The sequence below is a fragment of the Bos javanicus genome, chromosome 8 (assembly GCF_032452875.1).
Source record: "Bos javanicus breed banteng chromosome 8, ARS-OSU_banteng_1.0, whole genome shotgun sequence".
Taxonomy (NCBI): domain Eukaryota; kingdom Metazoa; phylum Chordata; class Mammalia; order Artiodactyla; family Bovidae; genus Bos; species Bos javanicus.
Genome location: NC_083875.1, coordinates 44,346,093 through 44,364,638, shown reverse-complemented (window position 1 = coordinate 44,364,638; position 18,546 = coordinate 44,346,093). Strand labels below are relative to the sequence as shown.

The 18,546-nt window shown below is 46.3% G+C and overlaps 1 protein-coding gene and 1 pseudogene across 17 annotated transcripts in view; one reads left to right on the top strand and one right to left on the bottom strand.

Moving 5' to 3' along the window:
• KANK1 (KN motif and ankyrin repeat domains 1) overlaps positions 1-2,734 on the top strand; it is a 213,472-nt gene extending 210,738 nt beyond the window's left edge. For all 17 annotated transcript variants that reach the window (XM_061425450.1, XM_061425447.1, XM_061425446.1 and 14 more), the window contains 2 exons: positions 1,030-1,128; positions 1,705-2,734. In XM_061425450.1, coding sequence (XP_061281434.1) covers positions 1,030-1,128; positions 1,705-1,767 — 162 coding nt within the window. In that variant the 3' untranslated portion in view covers positions 1,768-2,734. The remainder of the gene's footprint in view (positions 1-1,029; positions 1,129-1,704) is intronic.
• Positions 2,735-7,420: 4,686 nt separating this feature from the next.
• On the bottom strand, positions 7,421-17,285 carry LOC133252659 (uncharacterized; annotated as a pseudogene).
• Positions 17,286-18,546: the final 1,261 nt, after the last annotated feature.

The following is an 18,546-nucleotide window of genomic DNA, read 5'->3' as shown; positions in this document are numbered from 1 at the left end:
ATGTGCCTTGATTGTTTGCTTTTACTTCTACTCTCAGCAAAGAACAGCTTGTAGATCTTGTAATAAGAGGCCATCGAGCCGCAGTGACTTCCAGAAATCCTGGTCCCCTGCTTACTTCCTTATCCTTCAAGGAGCAAGAGGGTATCCAGCTGGCCTCTGGAAGAAAAGTAACTCCCAGAATCAGAGTGGGAGGGAGGACCCTAAGGCTCAAACCACACACAGATTGTTCCCTGCCGCTGGTGACCAAAAGGGAATCCTTATCCCAGGACTAAAAGGAAAATAAGTTGTGCCATATTTTGTCTTTTTATTATTGTTAATTACTTTTGGTTAAGGTATACTTGATGTCTATACTTGATGTTTTTGTCTTGATACATCTTTATATCCATCTAAATTCCTGCATTTTAATGGAATCCTAACTGAACATTTTGTTTCCCATATTTAGTGTTTCCTCTTGTATATCCATAAGATATACTCCTGCAAGGCAACAGGATTCAGTGCTTAAATGTAGGTGTGACTTGGAGCATTCTACAAGGGTGGTTAGGGCTACAGGACCCACTCCTTCCCCAAGAGGAAAGCTAAGAGATTCTTGGCAAATTGCAGGGCAATCAACAGACATCACGCTGCTTGATGGCTCATTTGTAATTATAAAAAGAAAAAAAAGTTAACGTTTCTATCCCTGCCTTTGCTTATTGCCCCCCTGCCGGTAGGCTAGATGGGTGAATTAGAACCCTTCCTGGGCAGCCTGTTTTTGTTGAGACTCCCCTGTGTGCAGACATACACACTGACCATCATGAGGTGATAACACTGGCAACGGGCTGATCCCTATCTGAGGGCAGGGTAGGGGTTGTGCCTCTGTCATCCTAACGTCCTTTAGGCTTGGCACCTAAGAGGTCCAGAAGGTTTCCTAAAGAGCTGAACAAACAGCTAGACTGGGGAGCCTTACCCAGTTGAGAGGGACTGGTGCTGTTAGCTTTTGGCTACCTGGAAGTTTGAGAAGCCCGACTTGGTTTGTTTTCATCTCGTCTCCAGGATGGCAGCACCGCACTCTCGATAGCCCTGGAAGCCGGACACAAGGACATTGCTGTCCTGCTGTACGCCCACGTCAACTTCGCCAAAGCCCCGTCTCCGGTCAGTGTTGTGCACTTGGCGTTCATACGCAGGCTGAAAGCCACCAGACTAGCTGGCCCCCTTCCTTGGGGAATTGACAGGACATGCAGGTTTCATGACGATTCTGAAAACCAAAGTTTGAGTCTGGAGTGTAAGAATTCATCATTTTTGCCCCACCCAGAGGGCCAGGAGTGCTAATGGTTAGCACCGCTGAGGCTGGATGCCTGCTTGTCCTCACACCCTCACAGGAAGGGTTTAGTCTGGACAGAGTTATCCAAATGGCACATCTTGAGCCCATGAATACACATTGCCTTCCTGGCATCTTTCTTAAAGTTGACAGTGAGCAGCAGCCCATGGTCCTGAGGGCTGAGGGTTCCCTCTCAGCAGGAAGTTGACTTCCCAGGACAGCTGGAGGTGGCTCTGCCAAGCCTGCTGGCCTGAGAGCGGCTCCCGCTGGAGGACCGTGTATGGGGTGCCAGCCCTCCTCGCTCTGGCTCATGCGTGGTGTTCACAGAGTTCCTGTGTCACAGAGGACAGATCTACATGAGGTCACTGACTAACCCCCAGTTTTTTTTTTTCTCCTTTCCTGGTCTCTAGGGCACCCCTAGACTTGGAAGGAAGACATCTCCTGGTCCCACCCACCGAGGGTCATTTGACTGATTGTGTGCAAATAGCCGTCCATTTACATGCCACCTCTAAGCTGCTAATTGTTCCTGTTGGGCTGACAGATACTGAATGTACATTGTGCCTGAGCTCACCAGCAAACAGAACACAGAAAACCGGGGGCTGAAGGCTGGAGCTGCCAGTGGGAGCTGAGCCAGCAAGAGATTTCTGGCAGGGCACACACGCCTCCCTTCTGGCCATCTTCCCTCTGTGTAGGGCACACTTGCTGTTGAGTCTCTGCTCCGTTATGTACAGTTGTAGGAAATTGTAACCTGACCTGAGTGGGCAACTTCTGTTACTTCTGTTCCTGCTCTCCACACCCCCACCACTGCTGAAAAGTATCAAGTTCTCACTGGCATGGTGTTTTTAAAGCTTTTCCACAAGTATTTATATTTACTAAATGTGGACCCACTGGAAAGCTCTTTGAAAGCTCCATTCCAGGATGGTTTTGTTGATTTTCCTTTTGTCTTTATTATTTTAAAATAAGGAAGTTGAGATGACTTTGATCATGAATGAATCGGGCCTGGGCTGGTAGGTTTCTGGTTTTAAAAATAAAAGGTGGGATTCTCAAAAAGTATAAAACTTAACAAAAGGAAGTCTATTGAGTTGGTTTTATCTAGGTGGCTGTATTATATGACATTTTATACAAAGGGTATCTATATAAAATTGACACAGTATTTTGAACTTTTATATTCCATAGTAACTGAAGACATGAAGAATGACATGTAATGTTGCTGTATTTTTATTAATAATTGCACAATTCTGTGTCTAATGATGAAAGTTGAATTATGTTAGAGAAATTGGCTATCCATTGGCCTCTAGAGAAACATAGTGTAGTTCTCCATGTATTTATGGATTCCTTTATCCCATGTCACATTTACTTTGGTCTTACATGTATTTAAATGTTTGAAGTGCCTTAGACTCTTGCCATATTTTCAAAATAAAATTTCATTAAGCTCTTTTACTTGTCCCTGCTTCATTTCTGACAGCTGTCTTCCCTGATCCTTTTGACTTACAGCAGTGGCAGCGAAAGCTGATGGGCGGAGGGTGAGTGCCCTGTCCACTCGTCTTAGGCTCCAGCAAAAGGAGACGCCTCCAAGCACATGACTCCATCTCCAGCTCTGCTCATTACTCAGGTTGCACAGCAGGAGTCTCAGACTTAAGACCTAATTAGGCAGACAGTTCATCAGACAGGTAACCTCACAATTAACTCCTAAGCTAACTCTTCTCCGGTGCGGAAGCACTGGTCCTTGACTCTAGTTTGGGGGGCAGCTGCTGGGTGACTGGTTGAAACCTGCAGGGATGAGGAAGGAAAGATGAAACTATACACACGTTATTCCAGCATGCTGTTGGCTTAGCAGCACCTGTTTTCAGGTACTTTGTAAAAGGTGAAGGGAATGATTCTCATATGAAATGAAGAAGCATGGCAGCCAAAATGTAACTGTGTTTTGGCACAGTTGCTGGTGGTAAACCTTAACCGGTGCCATTTGTGAGAGCCCGGGTGTACTGGAGATGCAGCACTGAACCAGGAAGGTGACAGCACAGCTGCTTGGAGTCGTGAGCACCCCTTTCCCTCCCTTGATGGACCTGCTTGCTCTGGGATCTGTGCTAAATTTCATTTCAGATAGTTATTCAAACCCAAGTTCCCTCAGACCTGAAATAGGACAATAAATTAAAAGTGGAAGAGATGGTGTTTGAGGAGAAATGGGGCTGTGAGTTTTCTGCCCCTTAACAGCATGACACGCCTTTTGAGCAAGGAAGTATCTCAGGTGGTTTGCAGTCCTCAGAATTTTCTTTTGTTTCATTTGAGAACACTCATATGAGAAGGCACTCATACCTTCCATGCGTAAGAAAATGAATTCCTACATCTGCGTGCTGCATTTGACTTCTTGTGCTGAGTTTTGCAGAAGAAAATGAGTGCTTGTTGTATCTGGAAGGAGGTATTTATGGAGCTAACTTCTGGGTAACATATGCTGGCTTCTGCCTTGTTTGCTCTGCTAGCTCTGGGCACTTAGAATGCTTTTTATCTTGGGATCTTGGCACACTATAAAACCAGCCTGACTTCCCCCATTGGGACAGCTGCAATTTATGGAGGCACCATTCCATAAAGGGATTTGTGGCAGGACACTTGGGCACAGTCCCCAAGCGAGGGCAACAGAGGGCTGGAGACTCCTCAGTGTATTGTCCAGCTTAAGTGAAGAGAAGGCTTAACCTTTAAGTGACAGCCAATTCCCTGAACATCCTTGCCCTAGAAATGTGGAGACTAACCTGGAATCCTCCCTAAGACAAAAGGTATAAAGCAGCAGGAAACTTGAGACTGTAGTGTTGGAAAAAAAAACAAAACTGACCCCTTGTCCTCCACCATCATGACTAAACGGACTAAATCCTGCACTTACTATGGGGGAGGAGGCCTTGCTCTTGGCAGTAGTCCCCAGAATACATGAAGTACTGGACCTTCCCATAAGTTACCAGTATGCTAATGAAAAGAATTTTATCCCGGACTTTTGTATTAATAATAATGAAATACTGCAGATATATAACAGCTCTTGCAGATAGAATCAGGTAAGAAAACTGCTATTTTTTTCCCCTCAAAGGAAATAACATTTCTTTAAATCCTAATGATTTAAGTCCTTTTGGGGTCCAGGGAGCCTGCTGCAAGTAGAGACAGTTTTATTTTTGTTTAGGCTTTTGTGTAATCGGTTCACAGCATGCATAAGAATTTCCTGAAGGAGCTGATGAAAATACAAATTCTGGGCCCCACCCTGAGCATTCCAATTCTTAAGGTCTGAGAATCTGCACTGTTACCAAAGCATCCTAGGTGTTCCCCAGTGTGGCCACTGGTCCACACTGAGAATGTTATCATTCCTGAATTATGGGATGCTATTCATATGCTCTTTTCCAAACAAGTTAGGTGGGGTGGGGAGAGCTATAGCCAAACAAGAAACCTGACATTGAATCATTTATCTTTGGTGAGTAGTCTTCGTGTGGCATTCTTCCACGTTCAGTGACGTTTCTGCATCTCCTGGAATAGTCATTACCAGACGGCCAGGGATCAGGGCTGCCCAGAATCTGTTTTCTGTGTTTATGGTATAGGAGGAGGAGGTGGCTCTGTACATGAGTGAGTGATGGAAGTTAAGCAGGCAGACAGCTCTTGGAGCATTTTCCTAACTTCATCTTTTCTTTCCTTCCCCACTTCCTCGTGAAGGAAGACTATTACCATACAGGAAAGAGAAGGTCATGGCCTGTTGCTTTGACTTTGGAACAAAGGCCATTTTCTATATTCTTTTTTACTGAAAAAACAGTTCTTGTTGAGCCCTGGGCCTTAGCCAGAGACTGTTCGGTGCTTTCTGCCATACGGAAATTACTAATCATATGTTTACTCTCTTCTTATTCAGCATGGCTGTAATTTAGAACCCAGCTGATCATAAAAATATATTTAAAGTACATTTTGTTGAAGGGATGTGGCTGAACTGCTGGTCACAGTGTTCCAGAGCTGCGTAGGCTTGCTCTCCCTCCCCACCAAAGGCCTGGCTACTTCCTATGGGGAGGAGTTGGGAAGTCACATCAGCTCTTTAAGGGTGAAAGATGGAGTGAGTCAGCACTTGTCATGGTGTCCCTGAGATACCTGGCCTGAATTCTGGCAAGGATTTTGTAGAGAAGCTGGAAGGCAAAATACTGGTGTAGCCTAATTTTGAGGACATTTGAGGAAGGGCTGGCATTTTAGGAAACCAGCTGTCCTCTGCCTCTCCATCAAGACTATTGATTTCATAGGCAAGGGAATGGGCACCATATCCCTAACTTTCAGATAATAGAAGCTGCCTAAAAAATACTCCTAAGACCAAATGGCATTCTTATACCTGGGGAAAAACATTTGTTCCCCATTCCCCAACTCAGATCCAGTTAACCCAGCCCTAGAACCACTATGAAGGGGAGGAAGAGAAAACCCCTGAGCTGCAGGTGGGCAGGAGCTGCTTTGCCCAGGGGTTCCAGGGACAGCTCAATACTGGCTGTCCGGGACCTCATGCCAGCAGGGCGGGCCACTTACTTCTCATGTGTCAGGCAGCAAAGAGATTCTGGCTCTGACTCCATCTGCTCTGTTATGAAATGCTGAATGTGCTTAAATAGGTAATAAAGGCAACACATCAATAAGGGTCTCAGAAAGTTCAGAGAGTTCTCCTCCCAACACACGCCACCAAACCCTGTCTGAAATATGTCCCTCCCCGGAAAAGCCAGCCCTCTGACAGGAAGATTGATAAGATCAGCTTTCCTGCTTGGGTTTGTAGCACCTGCCAGGACTGAAGAGTTCCGGTCCCTGGCTGATAAATCCGAGTTGAATGAATGAGTGTTGGAAGTCCGAGGGGTGTTCCCATTAGAAAGGGGAAGGAGAGGCCTGAGAGGGGCTGGGCACCCCTGACAGCAAGCTTGCTCCTAGCCTTATGTAGCTGACCTGTTAGGGTCAGCTTTATGATCGTTCGTCAGGCTGTATACTCATGATTTATGCACTTTCCTTTGGGTATATTAACTTTAATATTTTTTATTAAAAAATAAAAACATTTTATGAATTAAGATATTCTTGGGAAAAAAAGATATTGATTTTTTTTTTTTTTTAATTTCGGGTCCGCCTGGCCCCACCCGGGCGGCCTTCTACTTCCCTCCGCGTCTCACCCAACGGCAGAACAGCACCGCGCCGCTAGGCCAGGTTTGAAATCCTGCACCAACCAATCCAAGATATTGATTTTGTTTGAAGGTCAGTAGGAACAAAGAAATAGTGAATGTAAGACTGAGAACTCTGCCCTGCCAGTTCCTGCCAGTTTTTTTTTTTTTGTAAATGAGTTTATTTAAAAAAGATGCTTGACTTGAAGGGAAAGCTATCTAGGATTCATTTCTTTTAGAGGAATTTATCCCTGCTTAAAGACTGATTGCCCTACATGTATCAGCTACATACAAAAAAGTTATAAAATTGTCCTTGGTTTTACAATGATAAATGAAAAACATTAAAATTCTCCAATCGAACAAGGTATGCAAGAATTTTTATGTTGTTCTTTTTTTTGTTAAACACTCTTGCCTGGAAAATCCATGGACAGAGGAGCCTGGTAGGCTGCAGTCCATGGGGTCGCTAAGAGTCGGGAACAACTGAGCGACTTCACTTTCACTTTTCACTTTCATGCATTGGAGAAGGAAATGGCAACCCACTCCAGTGTTCTTGCCTGGAGAATCCCAGGGACGGCAGAGCCTGGTGGGCTGCTGTCTGTGGGGTCGCACAGAGTCGGACAGACTGAAGCGACTTAGCAGAGCAGCAGTAGCAGAGAGCAAAATAACTTACTGGAATATAAAGATAAGAGCTGATGAGCATCCCACTAATGGAGAAAAGGGGGAATTTTCACGGAATCAGTATTTTTCCCCATCCCGTCTCTGTTTTGTGTCGATCAAAACATACCATTGGCCATTTAGTTAAAAAATGAAATATGCTTGTACACATACACCAGTTACTTTATGTACAATAAAGGAATGAGGAAGGGGAAATGAAAGGAGAGAGAAACTATTACTGTAGTCGTCAGGATGTGGTGGAGCCAAATTGCAGTTTTCTCATTGAGAATGTCTTCTTGGTCTGGGAGAAGAGAATTCTGGAGTAAAGTAGCAGGTTCCCTTTTTAGTAGACACCTCCTGTCTGCTACTGGAACACATCCATTGTATCTTCATCTTCCATCTCCAGCTGTGCAGTTGTGCCTGTTTCACTGATTGGCTGTCAAACTGGAATCTGATCTGCCTCATTGACAAGCCCTGTCGTTCACAGTAGGCTTTTGTTAGTTTACTAAGTGATGTATGCCTCTTAAACTCACCACAGAACCATCCTTCCCTACCACCTTCAAATTAATGTGATCATTGTCCTCAGCCTTGACTCCTTCCTTGGGCTTTTCACCCACCATGGTGAGCGCTGGGGTCCTAGCTGCCGCTTCACAAAAGAGGCACCGCGTCCGCACAGAATGAGCACACAAGCGGCAGAAGAAGGAGGCCCCTGCCGCTTCTTTTATGTCGGTATGCAGCTTCGCGCACAATGAGTATTGTGACCCAAGCATGTAACCTGCAACAGGAGTCATTTGGATGGTTTTCAGTTCCTCCAGTTGTTTTTCTGGGTACTGCCCTCCCACTTTTGACAGTAGGCGTGACCGTGTGACTTGCCCATGAAACATCAGTGGAAATGACATGACGTGTCCGTTCCTGATGGGAGCTTTCAAAGCCAGTGTGCAGCTCCTCTTTTTCCCCATCATGGTGGTCATGGAATCAAGTGTGCAGATGGAAATCAGCCTGGCTCCCCCAGGGACTGCAGGGAGTAGCGGTCCAGTGCTGACCTGTGTTACAGGTGTATTATGGACAGAACAATTAATCTTGATGACATTAAGTTAGGGACGTTAGGCCGCAATTTGTTACCACAGCATAACTTAGCTTTTCTTTACTGATATTGAAATTGCTGCCAGGAAGGGTGCTGCTGTAGCCAAAGGGCTTAGCAGCTGACATGTGGACAGCAGGGACAGTGTCATTGGGGGCTGAATCACAGAACACAGGAGACTATTTGGCTCTTTCTTAGTTTTCCAAGGATGCTCAGTACAGGACCATCCTTGATGCACAGGAGAGAAGGTAACCCACTACTGAGATGTCTTTGGGTACTAAGGACTCAATCTCTTTGGGAAGGAAAACCCTTTCCTATCTATCTTGTGAGACTGATTGTGTCTTAAAAACTTGCATTTCTCAAACTTGATCACACATCAGAATCCCCAGGAGGGATCGTAACAACACAGACTGTTGGGCCCTACCCGGAGTTTCTGATTCAGTAGGTCTTGGAAGAGGCCCAGGAACTGGCATTTCCAAGAAGTTCCCAGGTGATACTGATGCTGCTGGTCTGGAGACCACACTTTTGAGAACCACTGCTCAAGGGAAGAAGTGTTAGAAGTGGACCTCCCCTTATCTCAGCCACAGTGCCTGCTGGATGGGACACCTGAGTGTCTGCACTCTCTAATCTTTGTGGGATTTCCTTTGTTTGTTTGCATTTTCCTGTGATTTAAATCTTTTAGCCTGTTCCATGTGTGGAACTTTAGCTCCCCAATTTGAAAAGGAATTTTGCAAAGCTATGCCACTATTATCTAGTGGCAACTCTTTGTTTCTACAGCTTGTATAATAATATTGAGTGTTTATAAAGCCTGTGTTCATCCAGAATTGGGTTTTAAAATTTGGTCAGAAGACTTTACTTGAATCACAGCAGTCTTGAAGAAAATAATAACCCACACATAACGCTGAGAAAGAAATCTTTATTTATGCTAATCCCACTGAGTGTCTCTCTGTGTTGGCTTGTTCCCTCATGAATGCTCATTGAGAAGTCACGGTCTCCTCCTGAAACCCCAGTGAAGCAGGGAGGAGTGGAGTGAGGCAGGGAGGAGCGGGTGTGCAACGCTGCCGTCTTCTCAGCTGCCACTTCTGAATTCTATCTCTGTGTTCTTACTCTACCATCAGGCAGAAGCGTACAATGGTTTCCCTTTACAGAGCCAGGACAGTGGTCATCTAGACACTTATGCCAAGGTCGGAGAGACAGAGGCATCTGTGAGTGACGGCCTCTGGGGCCCTTGGGACCGGGAACCAATTTGAGGGACTTCCCTGTCTAAAGGCATGATGTGCGTGTCCATAGCCCCGGGGTCAGAGACTGAATCAAGATGAGTAAGAGGGAGGAGAAGTCAGTGTTTCATTGGGAAAGGGGGAAACTTGTTTATATGCTCCCCTACCTATAAATTAATCTCTCAGAGACAAGACTCACTTTCAGAAAGAACACTTGGTGACATTGATTGATGACAGGCCTTGAATGACCAAAGAATATTAATGAAGTTCCTCTATATGCCTCACTCAGTCATTGTCAGAATATATGACCATATGTATAACCAAATATCCAGAAGCTTGGTGTCTATCTTAAAAACCCTGCTCTGTGTTCTGGTCTATGTAATATTTTAAAAGGTAGGAGAGTACTTCTATTTATCTTCATGTGTCAGAGTTTGGCACCCGAGCTCAGGAGGCCAATAATCCTACAATCGGTAGAGCACAGTGAACTTGGGACTATGACTTTGCTTTGCCAGGTTTGTATCTGTGCTTTTGATCTACACTGAAATTACAGAAGCCAAGCACTGCCACTACCCACCAATAATTCTTACAAAGATTGCTTTTCAACAATCTGTATGTACTGACCTCTACATGTAGATGCCAACCTGAGAAATACTAACCACTACAAACATCCCGCCGCATATGGGTAGGGAAGTCACATATTATCTGATGTCTCCAAAAATATAGATAGGTGTCACTTTTCTTGTCTTTGCTTCTCCACCTCTGTTCATGTGATGCCTAATAATGAAGAATGACTTTTCACTTGTGCTCATTTGCTGGCTTCTACCCGGATATTAAATCCGTCTAGAATTGAAGACCAGAGAAAGATATTCACTTTGGGGTAATCAATGCAAGTGAAGAAACAATCTACTGGAACCCATTTTATTTATTTGAAGGTGAAAGTTGCTTCTAACAGTTCTTCCAGGGGTGCATCCCACTCTTGATTTCTAAGTGGGTGTGTCAGTTACCTATGGCCACAATAATGCCGTGTAACACACAGCTCTCAGAGCCTCAGTGGCATACAACAATAAACAGGTATGGCTCACATGTCCCGGTGGTCACTGGGGTGGTCCTGCCCGTCTTGGCCAGTCTCACTCACTTCTGTCAACTGACGGAGGCCAGCTTTGGCCAGGCAGCTGAGGCAATTCAGGTCTGTTCCACCTGCCTCCTGCCACATGGATAGCCCAAACTTGTTCTCATGGCTGCAACACAAGAAGGACAGTGGACAAGGCTCCTCGAGGCTTAGGCTCAGAACTGGCATGTCATCATTTCTGTGGCATTCTTTCAGCCTCAGAAAGTCACAAGACCAGTTCACGTTCAAGGAGATGAAGAAGCAAGTTCTGCCTCTTGTGAGAAGAACTGAAAAGCCATGTCAGTGTGTTTGGCTGTAGACAAAAAAGTAAAGGATTCGGAACCATAAAATGCAGTAGATCTTTCATAGTGAAATCCTCCCCCAATTATAGTTCTGGCCAGGATTTGGTGGTTGCTTAAGAGATACACTTCCATTACCCTCCTTAAATACCTGTGGTAAAGTGTGGAGGTAGTCAATCACATCTTCTCTTGAGGCTGATGTTTCAGAATGTTTGTACAGAGGAGGCCTTACATAAGTCCTCAGCATACCGTTATCACTACCATGATTGTCGCCACAGGGGAGCTCCTAACTAGAGTTATTTGCCAAAGAGCATCCAGTGACTGAACATCCAGCAGTGGACAGAAAACGGTAGCTTGTTGAAAATCCTGGTGGGGTGGGAAAGGGGCCCAAAAGCAGCTGGAAGAGAAGAATGTTGTCATGAAAGAGTCTTGGGAGCTTGTGTAAAGTGTGAAAGTGTTAGTTGCTCCACCATATCCAACTCTGCGACCTCATGGACTATAGCCCACCAGGTTCCTCTGTCCATGCAATTCTCCAAGCAAGAATACTGGAGTGGGTTGCCATTTTCTTCTCCAGGGGATCTTCCTGACCCAGGGATCGAATCCAGGTCTCCTGCATTGCAGGCAGATTCTTTACTGTCTGAGCCCCCAGGGAGCTTGTAGTAAATATTTTTCTTAATATTTATTTGGCTACACTAAGTCTTAGTTGTGGCACACAAGATCTTCATTGCATCATGCAGGATCTTTGTGGCATACAGACTCTAGTTGTGTCTCTTGAGCTTTGGAGCACATGGACTCAGTATTTGTGGCGCATGAGCTCAGCTGCTTCATGACAGGTGGGATCCCTGTTCCCCAACCAGGGACTAAACCCATGTCCCCCACACTGCAAGGCAGACTCCCAACCGCTGGACCACTGGGAAGTCCCCATAGTAAATAATGTTTGAGAAGGATCAGGGTGAGGTACAGTTGAGGGAGCAACTAGATGGCTCCAGTCTATTCTTCCTGGGGAGCCTCCATCAGAAAGCAGGAGAGGAATTTGATTTCCACAGCCTCTGGCTTCCTCCTGGCAGAATCAGAGATGACTGGCATGAGTTGTGTTGGAGTCCCCTTAAGCACTTAGCTGGCAAACTTGATTTTCACCCCAGGCTGTGGCTATTTCCTGTGGCCAACAGAGAAAAGCCCCATAATCATTTCTGAATTCTTTTCCATGGAGTTGCTCTGAGGCAATCTTACCACATAAGTCCAGCTAAGTCTCTGGGCACTCGCTAAAAGGTATCACCCATACCCTTTGATTGGGCTTCCCTGATAACTCAGCTGGTAAAGAATCTGCCTGCAATGCAGGAGACTCCAGTTTGATTCCTGGGTCGTGAAGATACACTGGAGAAGGGATAGGCTACCCACTCCAGTATTCTTGCCTGGGGAATTCCATGGACTGCAAGAGTCGGACACAACTGAGTGACTTTCAAAAAAAAAAAAAAAAATACCCTTTGACAGCTGGCCCATCCTAACACGTAACACGGAGTGTGGACATTGGTTGTACCATGCTGGGGGTGTGAATGTCAAGGTTGGGGATGGGGCGGTTGGCAGAGAGGAGAGCTCTACCACTTGCTAATGAGGTGAAAGGAATCCCTTAATGGTATTGTAATCCTTCTGGCTTACTCTGGATATAAGCTGTCTACTTACTGCTGAATCTACTCAAATACTGAAGCATGCATTCCTGGTCCCACTGGAGCACACAGCAGTCATCACCTTAACACTGCTTCTCACACCTGACTGAAGAACAAGGGTAGGAACTGTGTTAACTGTCGAACATGGTGAGAACCACTGAAGATAACGTGGTTAACCAGCTGAGGCTTGATGCTCCTGGTGCTCCCGGAGGAAGTCTGAAATGCCTGTTGGCCCATGGCTTCAGGCAGACTTGGAAGCTGTGCAGGAGCTGAGATGGATGTCTGCTCGCATCCGTGTCAGGGAGGGAGGGCACCCAGGCCAGGCCAGGCGCCCTCACCGCAGCTGACATGCTTGGAGATTGTTTTCTGTGCACGGGCTCCAGGATCACCAGCCCCAGGCTCTGCTACTTCTGCAGTTCATTTCTAGAGACCTCATTTCTCCACAATCAAAATGGCACACACAACCAGCCTCTTGTGCTGAGGGCTGAGGAGGGTGCCTGGCACAGAGTACAGTAGTGGGGTTTAGAAACTGCTCAGTGGCACAGAGTCTACACGGCGTTCATGCAAGGCTTTCAGTGACACATCTGAAGAGAAGTTGTGCAACAAGGGAAGAGAGTGGATTTCCTGGTGGCTCAGTGGTGAAGAATCCACCTGCCAATGCAGGAGATATGGGTTCGATCCTTGATCCAGGGAGATCCCACACACTGTGGAGTAACCAAGCTACTGTGACACAACTATTTGGGACTGCACTCTAAGACCCACAACTCCTAAAGCCCACGTGCCCTGGCGCCCGTACTCCGCAAGAAAAGCCACCGCAATGAGAAGCCTGCACACAGCAACTAGAGAGTGGCCCCCATTCTCTACAAGTAGAGAAAAGCCTGTACAGCAACAAAGACCTGGCACAGCCAAAAATAAGACTATTTAAAAAAAAAAAAAAAAGGGAATAGAGGAGCTCTGTGTTGCCCCAGGAAGAAGGGGGTCTAAGTTCTAAGCCAAAAATCCAACAACCAGCACACAACACATAGTTTTTTTTAAAGATATTTTGATGTGGACTATTTTTAAAGTCTTTATTGAATTTGTTACAACACAGCTTGTTTTATGTTTTGGTTTTTTAGCAATGAGGCATGTGGGATCTTAGCTCCCCACCCAGGGATCAAACCCACACTGCCTGCATTGGAAGGCGCAGTCTTAATCACTGGATGACCAGGGATGTTCTCCCACTCAACACATTTAAATGGCACCCCACATGAGACAGGGACCAGGAGCTAAGTTCATTCAGCTAAGTCAACAAAGTAGATGTTTGTTCAACTAAATAAAGCCTGAGTGAGCACTGCTGGTCCCTCTGTGAGGGTGCTTGTTAAGGGATGTGTAGGCATCCTGAGGTCCTCGCCAAGGCTGAGACTGTTGTTTCCACTTCCTCTGAGCCCTCCAGCTCACGTCATTCATCTGTGCAACCTGGCGTGTCAGCTCCCCCTAGTGGCCAGTGGTGAACACACCCACGCATGAGCCAGTCGAGTTACGAAATCAGTGTATCTATAAGCACTTTTCACAAATCAAATCAATCAGAAATCTCAAGGTTGAACCATGCATAATAAATGGTAAAGTTAATGAACTTTACATATATATTTGTGTGTGTGTGCACACGCATGCACTCCAGGTCTCAAAGTAAGGTGTATTTGTTACAGGTTAGCATAGAAATTTAAAAAGTTTGTAAAACCTATGTCACACATGATGGAACCAGGCCTTCCATAGTTGTGGTTCCTCGTGGCAAGGAGGAACCATCCTCAGGCACCCCTTCTGTTGACTCATTCTGAGTCAGGGATTTGGGGGGGGGTAACACAAAAGCTGGAGAGGGCACAATCCTTCCTTATTGAGGAGAGAACAACATAGGTGGTAGACAGCCACAAACACGTGAAAGAAAGAAAATGGAGTTACAGAGCAGCAGGCCCCTGGGAAGGATGCAGCAGGCAGAGCGGGGAGGCGGGAGGCCCGGGAAGACTGGCCCAGAGCCGCATCCTGAAGGAAACCCAGGGCATGAAAGCGCGAGAAGAAAAGGGATTTTACCTCACAGCAGGCTGTAGCTGGAAAGGGCTTGGGGGCTGACGGGGGCGCTGACGCCATCAGCACCTCATTTTTTCCCTAGTAACCCATATTTATATCCTCATGGACTATTAAAAAAGTTTCAAAGTTTATATAGCACATGTCTGTCTCCTTCAAAGTCAGCTTACTTCTCCCTCTCTGTGTTTGACTTCTTATTATGCTTGATTGTTTTTTATTGTGGTAAAATATATATAACATGAAGCTTGCTGTTGTAACTGTTTTTAAGTGTGCATTGAGTACATTCACAATGTTGAATCATCAACCCTATCATCCATTTCTGAAACGTTCTCATCACCCGAAACTGTAACCACTGAGCAATAACTACTCATTTCCTACTCAGCTTTGCCCCTGGTCATGTTAGTTCTACTTTCTATCTCTGAATTAGCCTTTCTAGATATTTAGTGAAATCATGTAACACTTGTCTTTTTGTGTCTGGTGCATTTCACGTAACATAATGTCTTCAAGTTTCATCCGTGTTGTAGCCTGTGTCAGAACTTCATTACTGCTTCTGGCTGAAGAGCAGTCCATTGTATGTGTATGTGACACTCTATTTGTCCATCTATGGATGGCCATCTATGGGTTATCTCACCTCACTTTCAGTGAAGGGACTGAAGTTCTGAGTGGTTCAGGGTCACCCCATTACTCCATGGGAAGCCGGATCAGAGAGACCGGGTCTCCCGCTTCCCAGGCCAAGACACTGCTCCAGGCTACCGAACATGACACCCTTTTACTTCAGGTTCTCCTCTGGTTTCAAAGTGAAAATAACAACAACAACGAAATCTCATATAGCACTTAACTACATCCCAGGCACTGTTCTGAGTGCCTCATGCACGTTAACTCATTTCCGCGTTACCGTAAGACCCGTGAGGTAGTTGTACAGCATTACTTTCCCCTCTTAACAGATGAGGAAATAAGCACAGAGAGGCTCAGGAACTTGCCCACTGCCACACAGCTATTAAGTGACAAAGCCAGGCCAGGAACCCAGCTCCAAAGTCCCTACACTTAATGACTCTACCCCACTGCCCCCAGCTTTATAGAGAGACAAGCTTTCTTCACTAAAGCCGCACATCCCAGTTTCTAGTGTTAGAGACTCGATTCCAGGGAAGAAGTCAATCAAAGTGTTCTTTCTCTGAGATTAACTCAGGAAGAAAGTTTATCCCAGAAAAAAAGACTGCAAGTTGAATCTCACCTACCTTTTACACAAACGTCCATGGCTCTAAAGTCTTCATGGGGTCTCAAGGGACAGAGTCTCCTCCCCTGACCTGGATTATCTGGAAACTTCAGAGCAAAGGAACATCCTCCAGGCCTGGAACTGGTTCCCTGAAACATTCTAGACTCCGCCCAGTTAAAGGCACAGGAGTCTGCCCCTGGGGTGCCCTGACTGCTGAGAGTGCAGCTGGTTTTCACGTGCCTCTGAGTGTCACTCTCCAGATTACCACAGCCGCTGGAGTTAGGGTGAAGCCAGTTACCTGCAGAACCCAGAAGAGTCACACAAGTCCCCGACAGCCCTGCCCCAGGTATATTTACATCATGTGACTTGTTGACTAGGAAGATGGAAGCTTCTAGAAAGGAACCCAAAGAGAATCCACAGCTGCTTTCTCCAAGCTTCTTATACTCAGGAAAGCAAGTGCTGAAGAAATCACTCCCATCCTAAGGAGGAGGAAAATTGGAGGGAGTCCCGCTGTCTCCAGTAAAACAAACAAGGACACTTAATTTCCAGGCACTGCCGAGAAGATGTGTTATTAGAAAGTCTGAGTTCCAAGGGACTCTGTGTCCTTGCGGTGTGGCTGTCTGAGTTCTCTAGGTTGTGGTTTCAGCCAGGAAGTCGAAGAACTTCAGCTGATGGGTCAACAAGAACAGAGCTTAACCTGCCACAGCACATGGGGCTGTAGCTTTGGTAAGACTGTTAAAGTGTCCTCCCGAAGCAACCAGTTGCTGGCTTCTGACATTTCCTTTGGGGAAGCTACAAAGTGCTAACTCTTCCCAGGTGGCGCTAGTGGTTAAAAAAAAAGAAAAGAAAAAAAGAAAGCCTGCCTGCAATGCAGAAGACACAAGGAACATCAGTTTGATTCCTAAATCGGGAAGATCCCTTGGAGAAGGAAATGGCACCCCACTCCCGTGTTCTTGCCTGGAGAATCCCATGGACAGAGGAGCCTGGTGGGCTACGGTCCCTAGGGTCGCAAAGAGTTGGACACAACTGAGGATACACAAGTTGCTAAACAGCAAGGAAGGGCACAAACGCTCTGCAATTCTATATTTCTGGCCATTTTGAAGATTTCCTCTTCAATCTTACCCATCCACCCACCTGTATTAACCAAGCTCTCCTGTATCAGAATTCAGATAATACAGAAATCAGGTGATGCAGTCAAGGACGGGGGAACTGCTTTTCCTGCCTCAGATAGGAGACTGCAGCTCCAGAACCATTCTCTGGAACTCAGCATAATGCCTCCCAACCCCGGCTCGCACATACTCCCCATGATCCCCCTCTTGCCCAAGTCTTCACAGATGGGCACCCTTGAGTTTTAAGGAAGCCAAAGACCCTGTCCAGAGGTGAGGTAAGAAGGAATCCATGGCAGTAGGAAATCAGCAAAACCTGTAGGCTCAGCCCCCCGCCAGAAACGTGCAGGCCCCAGAGGAGTCACACAAGCACCCACTTCTCCTGCCCTAGTTATAGCCAGGACCCATTGACCAGGAAGAGAGAAAGTTTAAGAACAAAAGCCAAAGACAGCAGATTCCCTGGTGGCTCAGTAGTAAAGAATCCACCTGCCAATGCAGAAGACAGGGTTCAATCCCTGATCCAGGACGATCCCACATGCTATGGAGCAACCAAGCCTATGCTCCGCAAGTACTGAGCCTGTCTCTAGAACCCAGGAACCTCAATTACAAAGCCCTTGTGCACTAGAGCCCATGCTCCCCAACGAGAAGCCACCGCAGTGAGAAGCCCTCACACTGCAACAAACTTGCCACAACTAGAGAAAAGCTGTGCAGCAAGGAAGACCCAGCACAGCCAAAGATAAATAAATACAATTATTTAAAAAAAAAAAAAACCAAAGAGACTGCACAGCTGCCTTGTCCAAGCCTCTTCTGCTTGTAGCAGCAAGTGATTAGGAAATCATGAGATCACGCTTGTGAAAGATCACGCTTGCAAACTTGCACAGGTGTTCTAGAAACGTTAGCTATTTTGCTAAGCATAAGGGAACTTTTTTCTTTGAGGCAAGATGGTCTTTCACCATCCTAAGTTTTGCTCCCAGAGCAGACAGGCACTCACACAGAAATATCATCTTTCGAGTTACCCCAGGAGCGTGGACAACACAGGCTGGTGGGAATGGACCAAGTTGTGGATATCCTTGTTCAGATTGGATTGTCCACTGCAGCACTGAACCTAGGCGTGCTGCTCTAATGGAGAAGAGCAAGAAGGTTTTCCTGAGAAATCTGCCACCTGTCTTTGTTGGGTGTGAGGATGAAGGAATTAGGATCTGCTGTGACGCAGTGCCAGGGATCCATTCACTCTGGTGTTTGTCTCAGTGTTGGGCTGACTCCATCACTCCTCCTGGCTCCTGGCTCCCAGCTACCCTGCAGAATGTTCAGGGCTCACTCCCATGTATTTCACAATCCCCTCCTTTGTTACAGCTCTCTCAACTGTGTTCCCAAGCAGTAGCAGCTGACGTCTATCCATTCCTGCCTGTTCTCCTGATTCTATGCTGAGCGCTTCACACACATCACCTCATCCAATCCCACTAGCTGGGTGATCACCAAGCCCGCCCGCCCCACCTCCCTTGCAGCTCTGCGTCCCTCCCCTTCTCCCACTGCTCATCCCTTAGTTCAGGATACCCCACTCCTGGTTTGGCAGGAGGGTGTCAGGATTGGTCTCCCCACCACCAGCCTTGTCCCTATTCAGCACAGATGTATTATCCCCTGTTTAAAGCCACCAGATGGCTCCCTCACTTTCCTCCTTAGTCTGGCTTCATGAAATTAATTTGAGTTCAGCCTCATCACATTT